This window comes from Somniosus microcephalus, chromosome 11 (genome assembly GCF_052327205.1).
Source record: "Somniosus microcephalus isolate GS21.2 chromosome 11, FLI_Smic_1.0, whole genome shotgun sequence".
NCBI lineage: Eukaryota > Metazoa > Chordata > Chondrichthyes > Squaliformes > Somniosidae > Somniosus > Somniosus microcephalus.
The window spans coordinates 104,063,088-104,086,638 of NC_140997.1; the positions used below are offsets into that span (position 1 = coordinate 104,063,088).

A 23,551-nucleotide genomic window follows, 5' to 3' on the forward strand; every position below is an offset into this window, starting at 1 on the left:
TCATAGAAGGCAGACCAGCTATCGGGTTCAAATACTGTCTCTACCCTTTTCACTAAAATGCTTGAAGTGGTATTTTAGTTTCAGAAAGGTAAAGTAGAAGGCAGAATTTGATTTTCATTGTGCTAGTCGTCTGCAGTAATGACTTGAAAATGCTTCACCTGGTTTCTTCTGAAAACATGCATTTTTAAATCACCGTCTTCAGCTACGTTAGGATTCTTTGAACAGAGATAACATTAGGAATACAACCAGGTATACAATACTGTGTTCTCTATCCTCTGGTAGGAAATTCACTATTTCTGTTTTACTTCAAGGTTTGAAATTGTTTAATACTGAAGTGTGTATGCAGATGCTATTCCTAGCTCTGATTCATTTAGAGAGTCTGTTCAGTCTTAATACAAATTGTCATTGCAGCAATTGAAGATACTGTGATAGAAAGCAACTAATCTAATTTCATTTTTGCTGTAGCCGTGACTATGTAGCAAGCCTGTGCCTGTATGAGGTGGGGGAGATGTGAGGAGCTTGAATAACCTTATAGCATTTTTGTATTCCGTATTGAAGATACAGACTGAAATCTATCTGAAGTTACTCTCTTGAGATCTTGAGAAATAAATAGACTCTTCTAAAGTGAATTTGTCAAATGTGAGTCCTTAATGTGTCTCATTTAAACATTGAGAAATTGGACCTTCATTCCGATCTAGGCTGCACAGATGTTTAAGCATTAACTTTTCAGCTCTGGCTCCTGACCGTGAATCCAGTTCAGTTTGTTTGGTATGGCTTTTGGCACAGTGCTGGTAACATGTAGTGAAGGAGTTCCATCCTGCAACGAATATATGGTGCGCCTGTCCTGGGAATAGTAGAGTTGGTGACACTGGCTGCAGAATCAGAAAATGTCCTCTCCCTTGCATTAAAATGGGTCATCTTCAGCACACAATCCTCCTCTCAATGAACAAGTAAATTTAAGCTAATTTATTTGCTAACTGGGGGAAGGATTTGGTGTTTAATCACCTGGGCTAGCAGTGAAGAAGCTGTTCTGTTAGAAATAGTGTATTCTGTGGCAAAAATTAATTATTAATTCGATTCCTTCTTGCAGGTGACAGTACACACGAAAACTAAAGTTCATTTGGGGAGAAAAAGAGGCATTTTGATAGACAGACTATTGTCTCCCTGCCCTCTTTTTCAAACATACTTTGGTAAATTGGGTTTCTGTACTTACATAGAAACATAGAAGATAGGAGCAGGAGTAGGCCATTCGGCCCTTCGAGCCTGCTCTGCCATTCAATGAGATCATGGCTGATCATCCAAATTCAGTACGCTGTCCCTGCCTTCTCCCCATATCCCTTGATCCCTTTAGCCTTAAGAAATACATCCAACTCCTTCTTGAATATATTTAATGAAATGGCCTCTACTGTGGTAGAGAATTCCACAGGTTCACCACTCTCTGGTTGAAGAAATTCTTCCTCATTTCAGTCCTAAATGGCTTACCCCTTATCCTTAGACTATGACCCCTGGTTCTGGACTCCCCGGCCATCAGAAACATCCTTCCTGCATCGAGTCTGTCCAGGCCTGACACAATTTTATAGGTTTCGATGAGATCCCCTCAATCTTCTAAACTCCAGTGAGTATAAGCCCAATCGAGACAATCTCTCCTCATACGTCATTTCTTCCATCCCAGGTATCAGCCTGGTGAATCTCCGCTACACTCCTTCCATGGCAAGAACGTCCTTCCTCAGATAAGGCAACCAAAACTGCACACAATACTCAAGATGTGGTCTCACCAAGGCCCTGTACAACTGCAGCAAGACATCCTTGTTCCTGTACTCGAACCCTCTCGCTACGAAGGCCAACATACTATTTGTCTTCTTAACCACCTGCTGCACCTGCATGCTTACCTTCAGTGACTGGTGCACAAGGACACCCAAGTCTCGTTGCACTTCCCCTTCTCCCAACCTATTGCCGTTCAGATAATAATCTGTCTTCCTGTTTTTGCCACCAAAGTGGATAACTTCGCATTTATCCACATTGGGCAGAAGCATGGCATAGAAACATAGAAACTAGGAGCAGGAGTAGGCCCTTCGAGCCTGCTCCGCCATTCAACGAGATCATGGCTGATCGTCCAAACCCTAGCACCCGGTCCCTACACCGACAGCCATCCCACCCAAGCCCTATCCCCGTAACCCCACGTATTTAATCCCCCCTAACACTAAGGGCCAATTTTTATCATAGCCAATCAACCTAACCCGCACATCTTTGGACTGTGGGAGGAAACCGGAGCACCCGGAGGAAACCCGCGCAAACACGGGGAGAATGTCTGTGTGGAGTTTGCACAGTCACCCGAGGCCGGATTTGAACCCGGGTCCCTGGCGCTGTGAGGCAACAGTGCTAACCACTATGCCACCGGCAGATGCAGTATAATCATCCAACCTGTCCAAATCATACTGGAGTTTCTCGGCATCCTCCTCACAGTACACACGCCCACCCAGCTTTGTGTCGTCTGCAAACTTGGAGATATTACATCTAGTTCCCTCATCTAGATCATTAATATATATACTAGCTGGGGGAGCCCGGCTTTGCCAAGGCTGTTTTGGGCCGGGCGGTTTAAATCGAGTGCCAGGCTTTGGGCCCTGTCTGTGTCCCTTTGTGAATCTGCTGCCGGGCAACATTTCTACCTTTTAATACCTGGAAAGATGAAAGTGAAAGTACTTATAAAACGTTTTTGGTAAATCTTATGTTATTTTTAAAAGAGATACTAACTTTTTCAAAGCTGGATGATCAAAGTAGTTTGAGCTGGAAGCTGAAGTAATGGCAGTGAAACAATGGCTGCCAGATCCCTGAGATGAAAACGATTAGTCACACGCACGCACGCACACACGATTGGCCAACCATCAGGGGACTGTACTGTAGGATTGGTCAATCGTGACGGCACAGGATTGGTCGAACCTTGACGTCAGGCAATCAATGCTAAGTAGCAGATAATGAGTTTAATTTTGAAGGTTTTTTTGCATAAGGCGCGAACAATTTTCGTCCGACCGAAAAGTAAATACGCTTACGAGCGTCCCGGAAGCGTAAGCTTTCTTCGGAGGTAACGCGCGCTTAGGTACGCTCTATAACTTTCGAGCGCATAGCCGGACAGATGCACACGTGAGGACAGACAGAAGGACAGACAGATAGAAGGACAGAAAGAAGTATCCGTTTATATGGAAGAGAGAGAGCGCGGGTGGGGGGGAAGAGAGCGCGGGTGGGGGGGAAGAGAGAGCGCGGGTGGGGGGGGAAGAGAGAGAGCGGGTGGGGGGGAAGAGAGAGAGCGGGTGGGGGGGAAAAGAGAGAGAGCGGGTGGGGGGGAAGAGAGAGAGAGCGGGTGGGGGGAAGAGAGAGAGCGGGTGGGGGGGAAGAGAGAGAGCGGGTGGGGGGGAAGAGAGAGAGCGCGGGTGGGGGGGAAGAGAGAGCGCGGGTGGGGGGGAAGAGAGAGCGCGGGTGGGGGGGGAAGAGAGCGCGGGTGGGGGGGGAAGAGAGCGCGGGTGGGGGGGGAAGAGAGAGCGCGGGTGGGGGGGGAAGAGAGAGCGCGGGTGGGGGGGGAAGAGAGAGCGCGGGTGGGGGGGGAAGAGAGAGCGCGGGTGGGGGGGGAAGAGAGAGCGCGGGTGGGGGGGGAAGAGAGAGCGCGGGTGGGGGGGGAAGAGAGAGCGCGGGTGGGGGGGGAAGAGAGAGCGCGGGTGGGGGGGGAAGAGAGAGCGCGGGTGGGGGGGGAAGAGAGAGCGCGGGTGGGGGGGGAAGAGAGAGCGCGGGTGGGGGGGGAAGAGAGAGCGCGGGTGGGGGGGGAAGAGAGAGCGCGGGTGGGGGGGGAAGAGAGAGCGCGGGTGGGGGGGGAAGAGAGAGCGCGGGTGGGGGGGGAAGAGAGAGCGCGGGTGGGGGGGGAAGAGAGAGCGCGGGTGGGGGGGGAAGAGAGAGCGCGGGTGGGGGGGGAAGAGAGAGCGCGGGTGGGGGGGGAAGAGAGAGCGCGGGTGGGGGGGGAAGAGAGAGCGCGGGTGGGGGGGGAAGAGAGAGCGCGGGTGGGAAGAGAGCGGGGGGGGAGAAAGAGGGCGGGGGGAGGGAGGTGGAAGGAGGGCGGGGGGGGAGGGAGGAAGGGAGGGCTTGAGGCTGAGACACGGCCACGCCCGGTTGCCGGGGTAACCCTGCCGCGCCGCCCCGCACTCCCGAGAGCCCCGCTCTCGAAGCCCCAGCCGCCCCGCACTCCCGTTGCCGGGGTAACCCTTCCCGCTCACCAAGGCCGAGATCCGCACTCTCGAGAGCCCCGCCCGAGCCGAGCGCGGAACAGAGTCTCACCTGCTGCTGCTGCGCACGCACCCTGACCCTCGTGGCTGACGCCGTTGCCCCGGGTAACGTGGGGCGGGGGGCGGCGGTGAGGAGCTTAGCAGCAGCCCAATTACCTAGCTCTGGCTGGGCAAGAAAGGCCCAGGCTTTCAGGCCTAAGAAAAAAACGGGGAAAGGTAGGAAAAAGAATCTTCAGGTTAGATAAAATATTTACAAATGAGTGATTTATTTTAAAACAATTTAATAAATTCAATTTTCTTTTGCTGGAAATGTATATTTGAAAAGAAAGACGCAGAAAGCAGAAAAAAGAATGGAAGCAAGATCACCTCGGTTCAGAACGATAAGGCCCGCCCACACACGCACCGATTGGTCGACCGTCAGGTGACCAAAGCGTAGGATTGGTCAATCGTCCCGTCACTCGACCGTAGGAGGGCCCGGCCGCACGCGGCAGCAAGCCGCCGTACGATTGGTCGACCTCGAGGTCACTGTCACTAATGAGCGGATAATGAGATGCTAATGAGCGGAATGTTGAAGGTTTTTCGGATACCACGGGCGTGATTTTAGCCCGGCCGAAACGTAAATACGCTTAAGACCGTTTTGGAAAGGTAAGCTTTCTTTCGACGTAATGCACGCGTAGGTACGCCCTGTAACTTTCGAGCGCATAGCCCGACAGACGCACACGTGATGACCGACAGACAGAAGGACAGAAGCATCGCTTTATTTATATAGATAGATATATAGATATATATCGTGAATAGCTGGGGTCCTAGGACCGATCCCTGCGGTACCCCACTAGTCACTGCCTGCCACTCGGAAAAAGACCCGTTTATTCCAACTCTTTGCTTCCTGTCTGCCAACCAGTTCTCTATCCAAGTGAGTACCTTGCCCCCAATCCCATGTGCCTTAACTTTACACGCTAATCTCTTATGCGGGACCTTATCGAAAGCTTTCTGAAAGTCCAAATACACCACATCCACTGGTTCTCCCTTATCCATTCTACCAGTTACATCCTCAATGGACTCTAGCATTTTCCCCACTACCGATGTCAGGCTTACCGGTCTATAATTCCCCGTTTTCTCTCTACCACCTTTTCTGAATAGTGGGGTAACATTAGCTACCCTCCAATCCATGGGAACTGTTCCAGAGTCTATCGAATTTTGGAAGATGACCAGCAATGCATCTACTATTTCTAGGGCCACTTCCTTAAGTACCCTAGGATGTAGATTATCGGGCCCTGGGGATTTATCGGCCTTCAATCCCGTCAATTTCCCTACAAATACTGATTTCTTTCAGTTCCTCCCTCTCATTAGACCCTTTGTTCCCTGACATCTCTGGCAGGTTATTTGTGTCCTCCTTTGTGAAGACAGACCCAAAGTATTATTTAACTGGTTTTCCATTTCTTTGTTCCGCATTATAAATTCCCCTGATTCTGACTGCAAGGGACCTATGCTTGACTTCACCAATCTTTTTCTCTTCACATAACTATAAAAGCTTTTACAGTCAGTTTTTATGTTCCCTGCAAGCTTACTCTCATACTCTATTTTCCCCCTCTTAATTAATCTCTTTGTCCTCCTTTGCTGAATCCTAAACTGCTCCCAATCCTCAGGTTTGCTGCTTTTTCTGGCCAATTTATATGTCCTCTCCTTGGATGTTATGCTATCCCTAATTTCCCTTGTTAGCCACGGTTGAGTCACCTTTTTTTTATTTTTATGCCAAACTGGGATGAACAAATTCCGTAGTTCATCCATGCGATCTTTGCATGTTTGCCATTGCCTATCCACCCTTTGAGTAACATTCCCCAATCAATCCTACCCAACTCGCGCCTCATACCATCGTAGTTTCCTTTATTTAAATTCAGGACCCTAGTCTCTGAGTCAACTACTTCACTCTCCATCTTAATGAAGAATTCAATCATATTATGATCGCTCTGACCCAAGGGGCCTCGCACAACAAGATTGCTAATTAATCCTTTCTCATTACATAATACCCAGTCTAAGATGGCCTGATCTCTCGTTGGTTCCTCGACGTATTGGTCCAGGAAACCATCCCGTATACACTCCAGGAATTCCTCCTCCACAGTATTGATACTAATTTGGTTAACCCAATCTATATGTAGATTAAAGTCACCCATGATAACTGCTGTGCCCTTATTGCACGCGTCTCTAATTTCCCGTTTAATGCCATCCCCAACCTCTGCATTACTGATGGGAGGTCTGTATACCACTCCCACCAACGTTCTCTGCCCCTTGGTATTTCTCCGTTCTACCCATGCAGATTCCACATCATCAGAGCTAATATCCTTCCTTTCAATTGTGTTAATCTCCTCTTTAACCAGCAATGCTACCCCACCTCCTTTTCCTTTTTGCCTATCTTTCCTGAATATTGAATACCCCTGGATGTTGAGTTCCCAGCCTTGGTCACCCTGGAGCCATGTTTCCGTAATCCCAATCATATCATATATCCGTTTACCTCTATTTGCGCAGCTAGTTCATCCACCTTATTACGAATGCACCTCGTATTAAGACACAAGGTCTTCAGGCTTGTTTTTTTAACACTTTTACACCTTTTAGAATGATTATTTACTGTGGCCATGTTTGATTTAAACCCTTGATTTCTCTGACTGCCACCTTTATTTTTCTCCTTCCTGTCTTTTGCTTCTATCCTTGTTTCCCTTTCCTCTGACTCCCTGCTCAGTTTCCCAACCGCCTGCCATTTTAGTTTAAACCCTCCCCCAGAGCACTAGCAAACACTTCCCCAGGACATCGGTCCCGGTCCTGCCCAGGTGCAAACCGTCCGATTTGTACTGGTCCCACCTCCCCCAGAACCGGTTACAATGTCCCAGGAATTTGAATCCCTCCCCCTTGCACCATTCCTCTAACCACGTATTCATCTGAAATATCCTTCGATTTCTACTCTGACTAGCACATGGCACTGGTAGCAATCCTGGTGCAAGGTACTAATTTGATTCATCCTGCCAGCATTCATGTCGGATAGGATACTTGTTTACAGGTAGGCGGGGAAGTTATTCAATTCAGACATCCCGTCATTAACATCTTGGGCATCTTATTGAAGTTGTAGGTTTGATTGACAGCACTGAGAGGGGCAAGGCCACCTCTCGAACTATAAGCTTCTGATTTGTGGGATTTCATTTGTCTGGCTGCCCACTAGTCAGTCTGAAGCCAGCACAAGTACAGGACTAGTCAGAGTACTCCTTGGTAACTGATGGGTCCATGGTCCAATCCTGAATGTAAAAATTCTCACCCTTGTGTTTAAATCCACCCATAGTCTCGCTCTTCTTTACCTCTGACCACCCCCCCCCCCCCCCAAAAAGTTGTTCCTCTGACTCCGGCCTCTTGTGCACCCCCAGCTTTGCCCCACTATTGGCTGCTCTGCCTTCAGCTGTGTTCTAGAATTCCTTCCCTAAAACCCTTCACCTCACCACCTGACTATTGTCCTTTTTAAGCAGCTCCTTAAAACTCACCTCACGGGACTTCTTCCGGTCCCCTGGCCAATAATTATCCTTCAATCAACAGCACTTTAAACATTTTGTCTAGTTATTTATCTCATTACTGTTTGTGGGTTGAAGCCCCACTCCGAGGCTTGAACACGTATACTGCAGGCTGACATTTCAGTGCAGTACTGAGGTGGCCATACATGATCCCATGGCCCTGTTCAAAGATGAGGAGGGAGTCCTTCCAGTGTTCTGGCTAACATTTTTAGAAACCAACACCACCAAATCAGATGAAGTGAAATAAATCAATCATTTATTGCATTATTGTTTGTGGGACCTTGTAGATTAGCTGCTGCAGTTGGCTACCAAACAACCTTGATTACGCTTCAGTGTTTTTTAGTGGCTTGAGAAGTGCTTTAGGCCATCCTGAGGACATGAAAGGTGCTATATAAATGCAAGTCTTTCTCTCTAAATTCTTACTGCAGACTGTCTTGAATGGTTAGTGACAACCAGTTTGAGAATCTGTATGAATGACTTGGTAAGCTACACTTTTCTGGTTACCACAGTTAAATTATAATATGCAATTTGTTCGTACACAGGCCATTTCTTGTTGCTATTTTGATTCTCACTTTCTTAATCCATTGTAAAGGAGTGAGCAGTTGGAGTATGCTGTACGGGGAACTGTATTAATCCAAAGATGTGCGGGTTAGGTTGATTGGCCATGATAAAAATTGACCCTTAGTGTTAGGGGGGATTAAATACGTGGGGTTACGGGGATAGGGCTTGGGTGGGATGGCTGGCTGTGTAGGGACCGGGTGCTAGGGTTTGGATGATCAGCCATGATCTCGTTGAATGGCGGAGCAGGCTCGAAGGGCCGAATGGCCTACTCCTACTCCTATCTTCTATGTTTCTATTAAGTACAGGAACAATGCAACACAGTAATTAAAATTCTAGCAAAATCTACACACATACTTCCTGGAATATTTTTGTGTTGGCTCTGAGATACTGAGCAAGGTCTCCATTCTTGAAGCAAAATTCGATTCACGACTTGATGTCTGTAAAAGCTGTATGCAGAGGAATTGTAAGATTTGCAGAATTTAAGTTTGTGTAGAATTCAGGTTAATACAGGGTCAATTACATCAGGCATTTTTTCAATTGGTAACTACCTGTTGGATGAGATTCCTTCTAATTCCGAGTACTGTATATTCATGCTATGAATGGATACACTAGTTCATAAATAGTATTTTAATTTGCTGGCATTACTTGCTGCTTTGTCTTCCTCCTTTCCAACTCTGCAGTTGGTTGGCCTAGCCCTCCATTGAGATAATGTTGTCTGCCACCTGTTGCTTTTCTTGTGAAAGACTTGGCTGGTAGATGGACCAGCAGTTGACTTTAGTAAGTTAATGTTGCCGTGAAAAAGGTGATGAATGTCGCGCCTTATGGTTGTAAGGATCCTTAGACCATGTATACGGACATCACCACTAAATTGCAGGAAAATGGCATTTGTAGCTATCTGATCTAAATCATCAAGCCCAGCTCGGCAAAGCCCTGCTTTTGTTGGGCTTTATTTCTTTGTTTTAGTCTCTGCCTTTCTGATCCCGCACACAGTTTTTACCAACCTATTCACCAGTGATCTGTCTTTCCATACTTTTGGTTCTTGTACTTTCTCTGCTTTGATTTGCTGTCTTGTAGAAAAGAGCATGGTCCAGAAACACAAAGTGAGATTCAGAGAAAGACTGCAAAAGTAAACAAAAAGTGAAAATTGGGAAATAAGTAGAACAAGATTGTTCGGTAGTAAGGAAAGAAAGGAGGGAGGCAGAAGTCGAGGACAAGTTTGAATAAAACTGCACCATCTTGTACTGTAAAGGGAATAGGACACAAACATTATCTGGAATTTATACTGCTTGCTTGCAAAAGCAACTCCTGTATCTTGGAAATACTCAGCCGGTCAGGCAGCATCTGTGGAGAGAGAAAGAACAAACATTTCAGGTTGATGACCTTTCATTCTGACGTCGAAAGTTCTGACGAAGGGTCATTGGCCTGAAACGTTGACTGTTTCTCGCTCCACAGATGCTGCCTGACCTGCTGAGTGTTTCCAGCATTTTCTGTTTTTATTTCAGATTTCCAGCATCTGCAGTATTTTGCTTTTGTCATAATGTATCTTTTTGCTTAATGGACTGCTATTGCAGTAACTACTTATTTATTTTTAATTTGAGGCCTTTAATAAAACACTTCACACACACTCGTGATAGAATCCCTTGTGTGAAGTGACATTTAAATAAATTGAGGGCCTAACAGAACAAAACCAGACTAAAGCAACTTTTATATATGTCTGAATGGGTTTGAGCTTTTATTGATTCACAGCAAAACCCCTGTGGTGGTCGGTTTGTTCGTACAATAGTGAAGTAATGTTAAAAATGGTGGTGGGGGAAATAGATGACCTGCTTGATATTTGTCTTGTATTTCAGGTTTTTGTGGATATTGCAGGAGTTTCGTAGAATGAGTCCTCAGGTTTTGGGTTGGAGATTTGAGGTTTCAGATGGTCTGTTGGCAGTCAATTATGCTGTTGAAACATGCTGGACAGTGCAAACAGTTTAGTTGTAACACTAGCTTTTTTTTTCCTGTTGAAACAGAAGAGATTCTTCATAAATTAACCATTTGCTGGAGGGTTGTCAATCTCATCCCTTGAATAATCTGACGTCTGCATGACTAAATTTATTCAAATTTTGCCATGCTTATGCTTTGTAATTTAACTAACATTTTTCAATAAAAAATTTCAACTGCAGTGTGGAAGCTTTCCAGATGCTGCGGCTTGTGATGGTGAAAACTAGTTGTGCAAAATTGTTCCTGTTTCTATTATTGGTCTAGTGGCACAGCCATATATAAAGCCAAAAGGTGGTTCTCCACTAACAAGGTAGTTTGCACACATGCATCGAACTACTTTCCCCAGCTAGTACATTTTGAATGTTTTCAGCATGCAGCTGAGAGCTTTCTCAAAATACTACAAAAAGGCTCTGCTTCATCTTGTAAAATGCCCAAGAGAAACAACATGGCACAGAGTAAAACTAGTAAAATGTCAAGCTGCTTTTTAAAAAAAAACGTTCAAAGGCAGCGTCTGGTGAAAGGGGATCACTCAGCAACTGGGGAAATCTGGAACCCTCTCTCCAGACAAAGCTGTTGAGGCTGGGGGTCAGTTGAAGATTTCAAAACTGAGATTGCTAGGTTTTTGTTAGACAAGGGTATTAAGGGTTACAGAGCCAAGGCGGGTAGATAGAGTTGAGATAAAGATCAGCCATGATCTAATTAAATGGCGGAACAGGCTCGAGGGGCTGAAAGGGGGAACGTGGGAACAGCAGTAGACCAGTGTTCAGGTCAGTTCAGTCCCTGACTCTGGAGTTCTATCATTTTTGCATTACTGCAAAGTGGAAACCCCTTTACAGAGGTGCACAAATGGCTGCATAACTGCAAACGGTTGCATTTGAAAACACTTACTTTATCAAACTTCATAAGGGAGCTCTTACAAAACACTAGCATTCCTCAGCTGTTTTAACCAGTTGGTGTTCAGTTCATACATCGTTAAATACTAATGGCTCAATTCAGTACATAGTACCCTTGTTTATGCTGTTGGCACGAGCACACATCTGCCCTTCCCCTCCCCTCCCCACCAACAGTATGAATAGAATTAATACTGCCTTCTGTAGCCTCCCAGCATGAAGGGACATCTTGTTAGGGTTAAGTTTCACTGTGGGATGCATTTGGAGGCCAGGCTACTGAAACCTGCTGTGAATTTTCCTCAAGTCCGCCTCCTTGTTACCGTCATAGTATTGTTGGCTATTTATAATCTGTGTTGCATTACTTACATATGCACAAAAAATCTTAAACAACAGCTCTTAAATCGTGAACTAGTGTACGTTGCTGAATTTGGAATATTGGACACAAGCACCGGAAGAGCCAATACTTTAATAAAAATTGTCCTGTTTTACCATGGAATATGTTTTGTATAATTCTCTTGCTGCTTTCAACATTAACTAGAACCTGCTGCTTTATATAAACTTGTCTTGCAGTAAAATGCTACGGTCTTTGGTATTTTTAATGTAAATTTTTAATGTACAACATACCCTTCGCTTACCACTCCTCCATTTTCCTCTTTCTTTTACCCCCCTCCTCCCCAAACAAGTGTCTCGAAACTTGACAAAAGTGCAATGACATGTACTCTTGCTTCTGGGCATGGAATGGTTATAAGTTACGTGCTTTATCCCCTATAGTGTTCTGTATCTCTCTCTTGGGCTGCCCTGGAGTGAAGTCAACCAGAAAGAGGAACCAAAAATGAGTCAACTAGTGTGACTCTCGCGCTCGCCCCAGCAGTTGACGACAGAACAGCATTGGGAATGGCCTGGGAATAGATTGCCTGCTTTCCCGTCAGTTGAGGAGTGGTGGGAGGGATGTGAGGAGGAGGGAAAAAATTAATTGGAGTAACTCTTGAGTTCTGTGCTAAAATGTTTGAAATGGTTTGTATTTTTGATGCAAATGGCATTTGTTGCAATAACATGCAAGTTCATAGCCTCTCTGGATTTAAGAATCATAAAAAATGAACATCACATGAAGGAATTTGTTGTAGGATGTCGAAATGCATGATTTTATAAAAGAGTTTTTGTGACTGTTAATCTTTGCTAATCTAATCACCATCTTAATAATTGTATAATTTTGGTAATAGTGGTATAACACCAAATTTGCAGACGACACAAAGCTAGGTGGGAGGGTAAGCTGTGAGGAGGATGTTGTGAAACTCCAGTACGATTTGGACAGGTTGGGTGATTGGGCAGAAACATGGCAAATGCACTATAATGTGGATAAATGTGAGGGTATCCACTTTGGTGGCAAAAACAGGAAGGCAGATTATTATTTGAATGGCAATAGATTGGGAGAAGGGGAAGTGCAAAGAGACCTGGGTGTCCTTGTGCACCAGTCGCTGAAGGTAAGCATGCAGGTGCAGCAGGCGGTTAAGAAGGCAAATGGTATGTTGGCCTTCGTAGCAAGAGGGTTCGAGTACAGGAACAAGGATGTCGTGCTACAGTTGTACAGGGTCTTGGTGAGACCGCACCTTGAGCATTGTGTGCAGTTTTGGTCGCCTTACCTGAGGAAGGACATTCTTGCCATGGAAGGAGTGCAGCGAAGATTCACCAGGCTGATACCTGGGATGGCAGGAATGACGTATGAGGAGAGATTGTGTCGATTGGGCTTATACTCACTGGAGTTTAGAAGATTGAGAGGGGATCTCATCGAAACCTATAAAATTCTGTCAGGCCTGGACAGACTAGATGCAGGAAGGATGTTTCTGATGGCCGGGGAGTCCAGAACCAGGGGTCATAGGATAAGGGGTAAGCCATTTCGGACTGAAATGAGGAGGAATTTCTTCACCCAGAGAGTGGTGAACCTGTGGAATTCTCTGCCACAGAGGGCGGTGGAGGCCAGTTCATTAAATATATTCAAGAAAGAGTTGGATATATTTCTTAAGGCTAAAGGGATCAGGGGAGAAGGCAGGGACAGGGTACTGAATTTGGATGATCAGCCATGATCTCATTGAATGGCGCAGCAGGCTCGAAGGGCCGAATGGCCTACTCCTATCTTCTATGTTTCTATGAACCTTTGCATAATCTTGGAATTGGAAGTTTTACATTAGTAATATTGATATCTATAAAATGTGAGGATTAAAAAATCTAGAATAGTCACTACCAGGTTGTGTTTAAAACTTCTTTTGGTATTTGAATTTACGATAAAAGATAACCACGTTACTACATCTAAATTGCATCAACCTGCATGCTATGTATCGCATGTTTTTAATGGGAAATGCATTGGTCAACTGTTCTCAAAACAGTAATTAATGTACAAATTCTTTAAAGCTGAAACCAGTGAGTGGACAACTCCGTGCATTCATATTCTTGTACAGTGTTAATGTTGAATCGTTTTTAAGTGCCCGAGTGAAATGTTCATGTAGAGTGTTTTATTACAGTTCCAGCTATTCTACAGAGGCAGTGGATTTTGAAAGCACGCATCAGTTGCATCCAGTATACGATTCACCAAGAATGTCTCGACGCAGATTGCGTCCTGTCAGCACTGAATATTATTCCACAGAAAGCGTGCACAATGAGAGCGTTGGCAGCAGCCACTCTTTCACGGGAAGTGTCTTCTATAAAGAATCTTCATCCAGGTGAGCCTGCCATTTATTGGAAGAAGGAGTTAAAACTATTGGTGGTGTTTTCTTTAATGGACCCATGGGACCATGGATTACTTTTTTTACAGAAAATATGGTAGATTAGTAGATAAGAACATAAGTAGGAGCAGGAGTAGGCCATTCGAGCCTGCTCCGCCATTCAACACTTCAACAACACCTTCCCACATTACCCCGATTCCCTTCGTATCCAAAAATCTATCCATCTCAGCCTTGAATATACTCAACGACTCAGCATCCATAGCCCTCTGGGGCAGAGAATTCCAAAGATCCACAACCCACTGAGTGAACAAATGTCTCCTCCTTACTGTCCTAAAATGGTACAGGGCAGATCTCTTTCCCCCTCACCCCCTGCCCTTCGCTCCCCCGGCATCAAAAATCCTTTTCCATGTGCCTTTTCATCTTTTCCTTAACCTCTTTCTTCCTTCTCTTTGCCCTTCCTCCCAAAAAACTGCCAACTAAATCAGATCACTTCAGCACCTGGTTCAGGTTGATGGTTACAATTCAGCCATTTGGTTCTCCTTAAGGTCTCGAGCACCTCAGATGAAAAGAAAAATCTGAAATGTAAACAGAAAATGTTATTATAAATATACAACAGTTGTCAACATCTGAAGGTAAAAAAAAAGGTAACTTTTTCGGCAGAGCCCCTTCATCAGAAAGTATGTGATGCAGCTGTTTCTTCTGGCACCTTCTGCTGAATTCCCAGTGTTGACGCGATCCTCCAGCCTGGGATGGGGAAGAGGAGACAACCTGATTGCGAATGTCACTTAAAATCATGACGTGCCCACAGAATGTGCAAGTTTGTGGCTAGATTAAATGCAGCAGTTTGGGGCTATCGAGACACTGTTAATGCATTATACCTACTGTTTAACCATGCAGCTGCAATGCGTATAGAATTACACTAAGATCATTACTTACATATGTTTGCATAACACCAAATCATGAGGTTACCAATGGGAAATGTTTGGGGTTTTTATCCTTTGAAGTTTCATGTAGAACACAGAGGTAGGCAGGAAATCTGCTCCAGACCTCTGCTCTTTCTGCTGTTGGCTGCCAGATATGTGAAGGCAGCCTGGGTTGACCATTCTCCTTTGCTTGGTATTTCCCTGAGTGTTGTAATTGGGATCTCGCATGTTCTACAGTATGCCTGAGCTCTATTGTACTACAATACAGTGCTATTATGGAAAACATATCAACATTTGTTGAAGATCTTTTAACCTAGCTATCTTTTTCAGAAGCACAAAGCAACAGCAGAAACACCGAAGTGCAAGCAAACAAACTGCTTCTGTGTCTCGTACTCCAAGGAAAGCCATGGTTGATTCCTCAGTTACCAGTCACAGCAGTATCCTCAGCTATGGGAGTGACACATCAATGATGTCCACAGTACTGGATGAGTCTTCAATTAGAGAAAAAACAGAAGTAGGCCATTTCTGGGGTAAGCAAGATAAAGTGCAAAGTTACAAATTAGCTTCAGGAAATGCTGAAAACACTCAGCAGGTCAGGCAGTATCTGTGGAGAGAGAAACTGCTGAGTATTTCCTGTTTTTATTTCAGATTTCCAGCATCCGCAGTATTTTGCTTTTGTATTACAAATTAGCTTGTTCTGATTTATTACATTAAACTTCTAAACTGTTAAAGTTGAAGAACTGAATAACCTCAATTTAACGGGCAATTTTTTTCTGGAGACTATCAAGGGTTGAGTTAGAGACCTTAGGAAAAGGATGTTTGGAAACTAATCCAATTCACTTGTGATGCTGCTTTATATTTTTAGATTTATCTAACTTCACTTGAATTTTTCTGTCACAGGACCCTGGGTCCTTCCACAAATAGGGCATACTGCTTTATTTTTGTTTGGCAATCCTTCCTTGAAAAGAACACCAGAGATGGCTCACAAACTTTTCTTGAGCCTTACTGTAGTCTCTCCTATTCCTTTAACCAGCAGATATTTTTCGTGTTTCAGAAGCTACCTCGATATCTCTAAGGATATGGTGTTAAGGAAGCTAAAGGGATTGAAGGTGGACAAATCCCCAGGGCCTGATAACATGCATCCTAGGGTACTGAAGGAGGTGGCCCTAGAGATAGCGGATGCACTAAGGATGATTTTTCAGAATTCATTAGACTCGGGAACAGTGCCGATGGATTGGAGGGTAGCTAACGTTACCCCACTATTCAAAAAGGGGGGTAGGGAAAAAGCAGGTAATTACAGACCTGTAAGCCTTACATCAGTTGTGGGCAAAATGCTGGAGTCCATCATTAAGGATGAAATAGCGGAGCACTTAGCAAATGGGGACAGGATAGGACAGAGTCAACATGGATTTACAAAGGGTAAATCGTGCTTGACTAATCTATTGGAATTTTTTGAGGGAGTAACTGGTAGAATAGATGGGGGAGAGCCAGTAGATGTGGTGTACCTGGACTTCCAAAAGGCCTTCGATAAGGTCCCACATAAAAGATTAGCATGGAAAATTGAGGCTCATGGGATAAAGGGGAAAGTTTTGGCGTGGATAGGGAACTGGCTGTCAGATAGAAAACAGAGAGTTGGAATAAACGGCTCATTTTCTGAATGGCAGGCAGTAACAAGTGGGGTACCACAGGGATCTGTCCTGGGCCCCCAGCTGTTCACAATTTACATTAATGACCTGGATCAGGGAGTCGGATGCAGCATTTCCAAATTTGCAGACGACACTAAACTAGGAGGTGGGGTGGGCTCAGAGGAAGAGACCAGGAAGCTCCAGAGCGATTTGGACAGACTGGGCGATTGGGCGGATAAATGGCAGATGCACTATAATGTGGACAAGTGCGAAGTTATCCACCTTGGGTGCAGGAACGGGAGGGCAAATTATTATTTAAATGGCAATAGATTGGGAGAGGGGGAAGTACAGAGAGACCTGGGTGTTCTTGTACACCAGTCACTGAAGGCGAGCATGCAGGTGCAACAGGCGGTCAAGAAGGCAAACGGTATGCTGGCCTTCATAGCAAAAGGGTTAGAATACAGGAACAGGGATACCTTGCTGCAGCTGTACAGGGCACTGGTGAGACCACACCTCGAGTACTGTGTACAGTTTTGGTCGCCTCATCTGAGGAAGGATGTTCTTGCCATGGAGGGGGTGCAGCGGCGATTCACCAGGCTGATACCAGGAATGGCGGGAATGACCTATGAGGAGAGACTATGTAGTTTAGGGATGTACACACTGGAGTTTAGAAGATTGAGAGGGGACCTCATAGAAGTGTATAAAATTCTGACAGGTCTAGACAGACTGGATGCAGAAGGAATGTTTCCCTTGGCGGGTGAGAACAGAACTAGAGGACATAATTTAAGGATAAGGGCTAAACCATTTAGGACAGAGATGAGGGGGAATTTCTTCACTCAGAGAGTGGTGAACCTGTGGAACTCATTGCCACAGAGGGCAGTGTACGCCAACTCATTAAATATATTTAAGAGGGAATTAGATATATTTCTACGGGCAAAAGGGGTTAAGGGTTACGGAGAGAAGGCGGGGACGGGATACTGAATTAAAGGATCAGCCATGATCTCATTAAATGGCGGAGCAGGCACGAAGGGCCGAATGGCCTACTCCTGCTCCTATCTTCTATGTATCTATGATATGACAATCACAACCCCTGTTAGCTTCTTTCTGCACTTGGTGTTTCAGCGTTGTAGTACTCTTAAGAATAATGAATGCTTAACGTGAAGTCCATTGCTGATTTGAATTAGAATGTCATGATATTATGCACCGTGCTTCCTCTTTGCCCCATTTGGGCAGTGCTTTTATACTTCATTTTGTGAAATCTCTGCAGCTAGCACTCCTGCAACATTTTCCAGCACTGTAGCACTCCAGCAGTGGGCTTGGAAACTGTCTAATGGTTGTAATATAGGTACACCAGCTGTTTTGAGAACTGATGAGCCTTGCTAGGAATAGAGTTTTTTTGAATTGGAGCTTGGTGTGTTTAAAATCCATTTCTGGACTGCAAAGAAGTCTGTATTTTTGACTCTGCTGGCAGTAAGTGATCACTGGCTCAGCAGATAGGATGTGTTTAAATTCTCAAAATGCATGTTTCCATTTTTACATTCTAGGTGAACAAAACTTCTTTTGAATCTAAGTAAGCTCATTTCAAGTATGAATTTGGTGTTTATCAGATTATGGGGATTAGTTGGGATACCAGTCCAGTTGCCTCAGAAATTAGCTAATGCTTGTGTTCTTGGTCCAACTAGGAAGGAGGCATTGCTGGATCTGGTGCTGGGGAATGAGGTGGGCCAGGTCGACCAAGTGTCTGTGGGAGAACAATTGGGTACGAGTGATCATCATATCATAAGATTTAGATTAGCAATGGAGAGGAGCAAGGAACAATCTAGAGTGGAACTTCTAAATTGGAATAGGGCTAACTTCAATGGGATGCAAAAGTATCTAGCCAGGGTAAAACGGAACCAAAGACTGATGGGAACAACTGTAACGGAACAATGGGTGATCTTTAAGGAGAAGATGTTCCAAGTACAGGCTAGGTACATTCCAACAAGAGGGAAGGATAAGGGAACCAAAGCAAGGGCTCCTTGGATGACGAGGGAGATAGAGAAGATGATGAAACAAAAAGAGGGTGTATGATGAATGTCAGGTGAATTCTTCAAGGGAGAACTAGACCAAATACAGTAAGTTGAGAGGGCAAGTGAAGATGAAAATAAGATTGGCAAAGAGAGAATATGAGAGTAGAATGGCGGTTAACATAAAAGGGAACCTAAAAATCATCATCTGGCATGTAAACAGTAAGCGGGTAGTAAGAGGCGGGGTGGGGCCTATTGGAGACAAAGAAGGTGATATATGCTTAGAGGCACAGGGCAAGGCTGGAATACTCGATGAGTACTTTATATCGGTGGATGCTGACAAAATATTGGTAGAAGTGGAAAAGGTAGAAGCAATGGAAGGGGTGAAAATTGATAGACAGGATGTACTAGAAAGGCTGGGTATGCTTAGAGTAGATAAGTCGCCTGGTCCAGATGGCTTGCATCCCAGATTGCTAAGGGAATTGGGGGAGGAGATAGCAGAAGGGCTTGCCATAATTTTCCAATCTTCCCTAGATGCGGGGTAGGTGCCTGAGGATTGGAAAGTGGCAAATGTGACACCATTGTTCAAGAAAGGGTGTAAGGACAATCCTAGTAACTACAGGTCAGTTAGTTTAACACCAGTGGTGGGTAAAGTTTTAGAAACAATAATCAAGAAAAAAATTAACGGGCATTTGGAGAGGTTTAAGCTAATTAAGGATAGCCAACACGGATTTGTAAAAGGCAGATCGTGTTTGACTAATCTAATTGAATTTTTTGATGAAGTAACAGAGGATTGATGAAGGGAATGCAATGGATGTTGTCTACATGGATTTTCAGAAGGCGTTTGACAAAGTACCACATGGAAGGCTCGTGGAATAGGTGGGTCAGTGGCAGCTTGGATAAGGAATTGGCTTAAGGACAGAAAACAGCGAGTTGTGGTAAATGGCTGTTTTTCAGACTGGAGGATGTTAGACAGTGGTGTTCCCCAAGGGTCAGTGCTGGGGCCACTGCTTTTTTTGATATATATAAATGACCTGGATGTTGGAATACAGAGTAGAATTTCTAAATTTGCCGATGACACCAAACTTGGGGGTGTGACAAACAGTGAGGATACCAATCGACTGCAACAGGACATAGAAAGGCCAGCAGAATGGACAGACAAGTGGCAGATGGAATTTAATATAGAGAAGTGTGAGGTGATGCATTTTGGCTGAAGGAAGAGGGAGAGGCAATATACACTTAATGGCACAGTTTTAAAGAGTGTGCAGGGACAGAGGGAGCTGGGAGTTAATGTGCATAGGTCCTTGAAGGTGACCGGACATATTGAGAGAGTGGTTAGCAAAGCATATGGGATCCATAAATAGAGGTATTGAGTACAAAAGTAGAGAAGTTATGCTGAACCTTTATAAAGCGCTGGTTAGGCCACAACTGGAGTATTGCGTCCAGTTCTGGTCACCACACTTTAGGAAGGATGTGAAGGCCCTTGAGAGGCTGCAGAAGAGATTTACCAGAATGGTTTGAGGGATGGGGAATCTTAGCTACAGGAAACTCTTTGGTATCTGGCACCGACGGGACAGGGATGGTGCCGGTTGATTAAAAATTCCGGATGACGGAGAGGGTTATCTACCGAGGCTATTTTTAACAAACAGAAATTAAAAAATCAAGAAATGTGCAGTATACAGTAATTGGGTACTCACCTACAGAATGTTGTTAAATGGATGGTGGAAGATGCTTGATTAAGTACAGTACTGCCAGTTGAGGGTAATCCATAACTCTAGTTACTTAACAGTAAAACAAAACTTATACAGTAAACAGAAAAATGGCGGATCGGAAGAGACTACCGGCAACGCAGGAGAGTCAGACTCCTGTTATTGAGGTGTTCGGACTTCTGACAGCGCCAAGAAGCTGAGTAGTGGCAGTTTGGAGAACTACCCCCACTGACTAACTCGGCCACCGCGGGAGACTCGGACTCGGCAACATTTCTGGTTATTGAGGTGGTGTTTTCGGAGTATGAATTTTGCCGGTTAATAGAGAATTCCGGATATTTAGGTGCCGTTTAAACAAGAGTTTCATGTACAAGGACAGGTTGGAGAAGCTGGATTTGTTTTCATTAGAGCAAAGGTGGTTGAGGGGTGATTTGATAGAGGTGTACAAGATAATGACGGGGTTGGATAGGCTAGATGGGGAAAGGCTGTTCCCACTAGTTGATGGGCAAGAGATACAGGGGGGATGTGAGGAAAAACTTTATTACAGTGTGGTGATGACCTGGAATTCGCTGCCGACGGAAGCGGTGGAAATGGAGACACTCAATATTTTCAAGGGGAGACGGGATAGGCACTTGAGGGAAATAAACTTGCTGGACTATGGGGATAGAGCGGGGGAATGGGACTGACTGGATTGCTCTGCAGAGAGCCGGTACAGACTCGATGGGCCGAATGGCCTCCTTCTGTGCCGTTATGACTCTGACTCTAAAACAATGGAAATTTCTGAATCACACGCAAACTTAAGCAGTTCTGCTGTCAAAAAGGCTAAACTTTAGATCTAAATGAACAAAAAGCACACTCATTTTTAAAGTCCGTTACTACCAGGGAGTATCACACACATTACAGCAAACGAAACGCGTGGTGCTTAGAGATGTAGTCTTAAAACCACCAGTATTTTTTTTTATAAGGAAACCACTTTAACCACACAAAGAGAAGTGTGGGCAAAAGAATATAGCCTTAACACTGCTGAATAGTACTTGGTGTGCTGTTCAAACAAAACCATGCTCGGAGCAAATACGTGATTTCAGCAAACCTGTGCTGCTAACACCAATATAATGGAGTCTGCCCGAAGAGACCTGCATTTAAACCCATTCCAGCTAATACTCACACTGAGGTGCAGGAGCTATATAAACAACCACAGAGGTGTACAATGCTGTCTTTCAAAAGAGGAATACTGTTTGTTTTTGGAGGAAGAGGAGGGGAAGTAATTTGAAACCCATCTCTGTTCTCAAGTGTGGGAAAAGCTGGAAGGTGCCTCCGCATTGCTCTGGTACATTGTGTCCTGTGTCTCTGCTTCTTTCAGTTACACTTACATTTTGAAACTGCTTATGAAAAGTAGCCCAGTCCTTGGGCTGTATCGAACCCCAGCTATATTAAGTGTTTTATTGTTTTCTTCAAATGTGGTCTAATACTTGAGGTCAGAGTGCATTTGAGTGTTATCAGAAACTTAAACTTGTATCATCAAGTGAATCGGTCAACAGCAATTCATTTAGTACTTGTAAATCTTAAAATGCACTCTTTTTTTGTGTATTAAATCATTCTTTTTAAGTATGTAAATACACTGTCCAGTGTAGAACGATGTTATACAGACTCAAGGTCCCATATTGGATCCTTTTACCTCCACTGAGTGAACAATGGGGTGCTACAGCTGATTTCAGTGCATTCTGGGTGAAGGTTGAAGAATTCGCTCTTGTTTTGACTGGTGATAGCTATTCATTGACCTCTGCTGGAAGGGGGAAGTATATGGATGGTGGGTGAGAACGGGTTAGGACACGGCTATGCCTTCTGCTGGCACTCGCTTTCTAAACTCACATAAAGACAACTTGGGAAGATGTACTAAAGGGTCGATGGTGCCTGTGAAATTGTGCCCAGCATAAGCTCAGGAAATGATGGGAGAAAATGGTGGGGTGGAACTTGTCTACAGGGCAATACCTACCAGACAAACAGCTGCTATCCTCATTTCCATTTTTAACATGTTACTTGGCGATGAAATGTATTCAGTGATTTGTTAGTTACTTGATTCATGATGTGATGGAACAGAATTAGTTGCACAGTAGAAGAAAGAACTTGCATTTCTATAATACCTTTCACATCCTTGGAACGCCCCATAGTGCTTTATAACCATTGAAAGACTCTTTGAAGCGTCGTCACTGTTGTAATGTAGATATTTGCTTTTTTAGTATTGATACTTTTTATAGCTATTTGAATTAAATGTTTTGTTCAGCAGCATAAACAGACACTAAAACTTCCTAGTGTTGCTGCTGGTACTCGAGTGAGCTCTGCTTTTGTTCCAGGATTTGACCTGAAAAGTATCTGTGCTGAGCTACATTTGGTTTGCTCCAGTGCACTGAAGCTAAAGTTGCTCGAGATAATTTAGCTAATTACGGTGAAATTGAGCAGTGTTTAAAAATTTGTTCTGCTTGTTTTGGCAGGGCTAGATGACGAGGATGGAGACAGTAAAGGTAAATAAATATTCAGCTGTTCGGCTCATTTGACACACTGAAGTACGGCACCTAATTTGTTTGGATAGTGATGGTGTCATAAGTCGAGTTTCCTCTGTTCTTTGTCATTTAGGTGGAAATGCAACTTTGATCCCAGCAAATGGGGACATCATAACAGGTGAAATGCAGACGGCTATGTTCAACGGTTACACCTGTACTGACTGCAGCATTCTTTCTGAGCGAAAAGATGTTCTGACTGCATACTGCGCCTCCCATGCACCCTCCTCAACCGTCTACTCCAGAAGCAGAAACAAAAAAGACAAATCAAGTAGGTGACTGGCATATGGAAGGCTCCCTTTTGTAGCATAACAAGGTAAATGCACTGCCTGGGTGACACTAAGCCACAAGAACTAGTGGCTGTAGGGCTATTGGCTGGGGTGTGGGGGTGACGATCAGTTAGGGATCTCTCTTGCTATCCAGCGATGACTACTGTACTTGTGGACATTGGATAAGGATAGGTTCAGCTTGCCAATAATTATCGCTACCCTACCAGCGGTAAAATAGACTGTTGTCACTTAGTCAAGACTCGCCCCCAGCTGGAGTATTGTGTCCAATTCTGGGCACCACACTTTTTAGGAAGGAGGTGAAGGCTTTGGGGAGGGTACAGAAGAGATTTACTAGAATGGTTCCAGGGATGAGGGATTACAGTTACATGGATAGACTGGAGAAGCTGGGGTTGTTCTCCTTAAAGCAGAGAAGGCTAAGAGGATATTTGATAAAGGTGTTTAAAATCAAGAAGGGTTTAGCTAGATTAAATAAAGTGAAA

General features: G+C 44.6%; 1 protein-coding gene across 16 annotated transcripts in view; it reads left to right on the forward strand.

Moving 5' to 3' along the window:
- sun1b (Sad1 and UNC84 domain containing 1b) overlaps positions 1-23,551 on the forward strand; it is an 85,625-nt gene that overhangs the window by 32,939 nt on the left and 29,135 nt on the right. For 15 of the 16 annotated variants that reach the window (XM_086001152.1, XM_086001161.1, XM_086001165.1 and 12 more), the window contains 4 exons: positions 13,767-13,964; positions 15,221-15,420; positions 22,717-22,746; positions 22,859-23,053. In XM_086001152.1, coding sequence (XP_085857278.1) covers positions 13,767-13,964; positions 15,221-15,420; positions 22,717-22,746; positions 22,859-23,053 — 623 coding nt within the window. Of the gene's footprint in view, positions 1-122; positions 250-13,766; positions 13,965-15,220; positions 15,421-22,716; positions 22,747-22,858; positions 23,054-23,551 lie in introns of those variants that run through there. The other variant, XM_086001164.1, reaches the window with a different exon arrangement.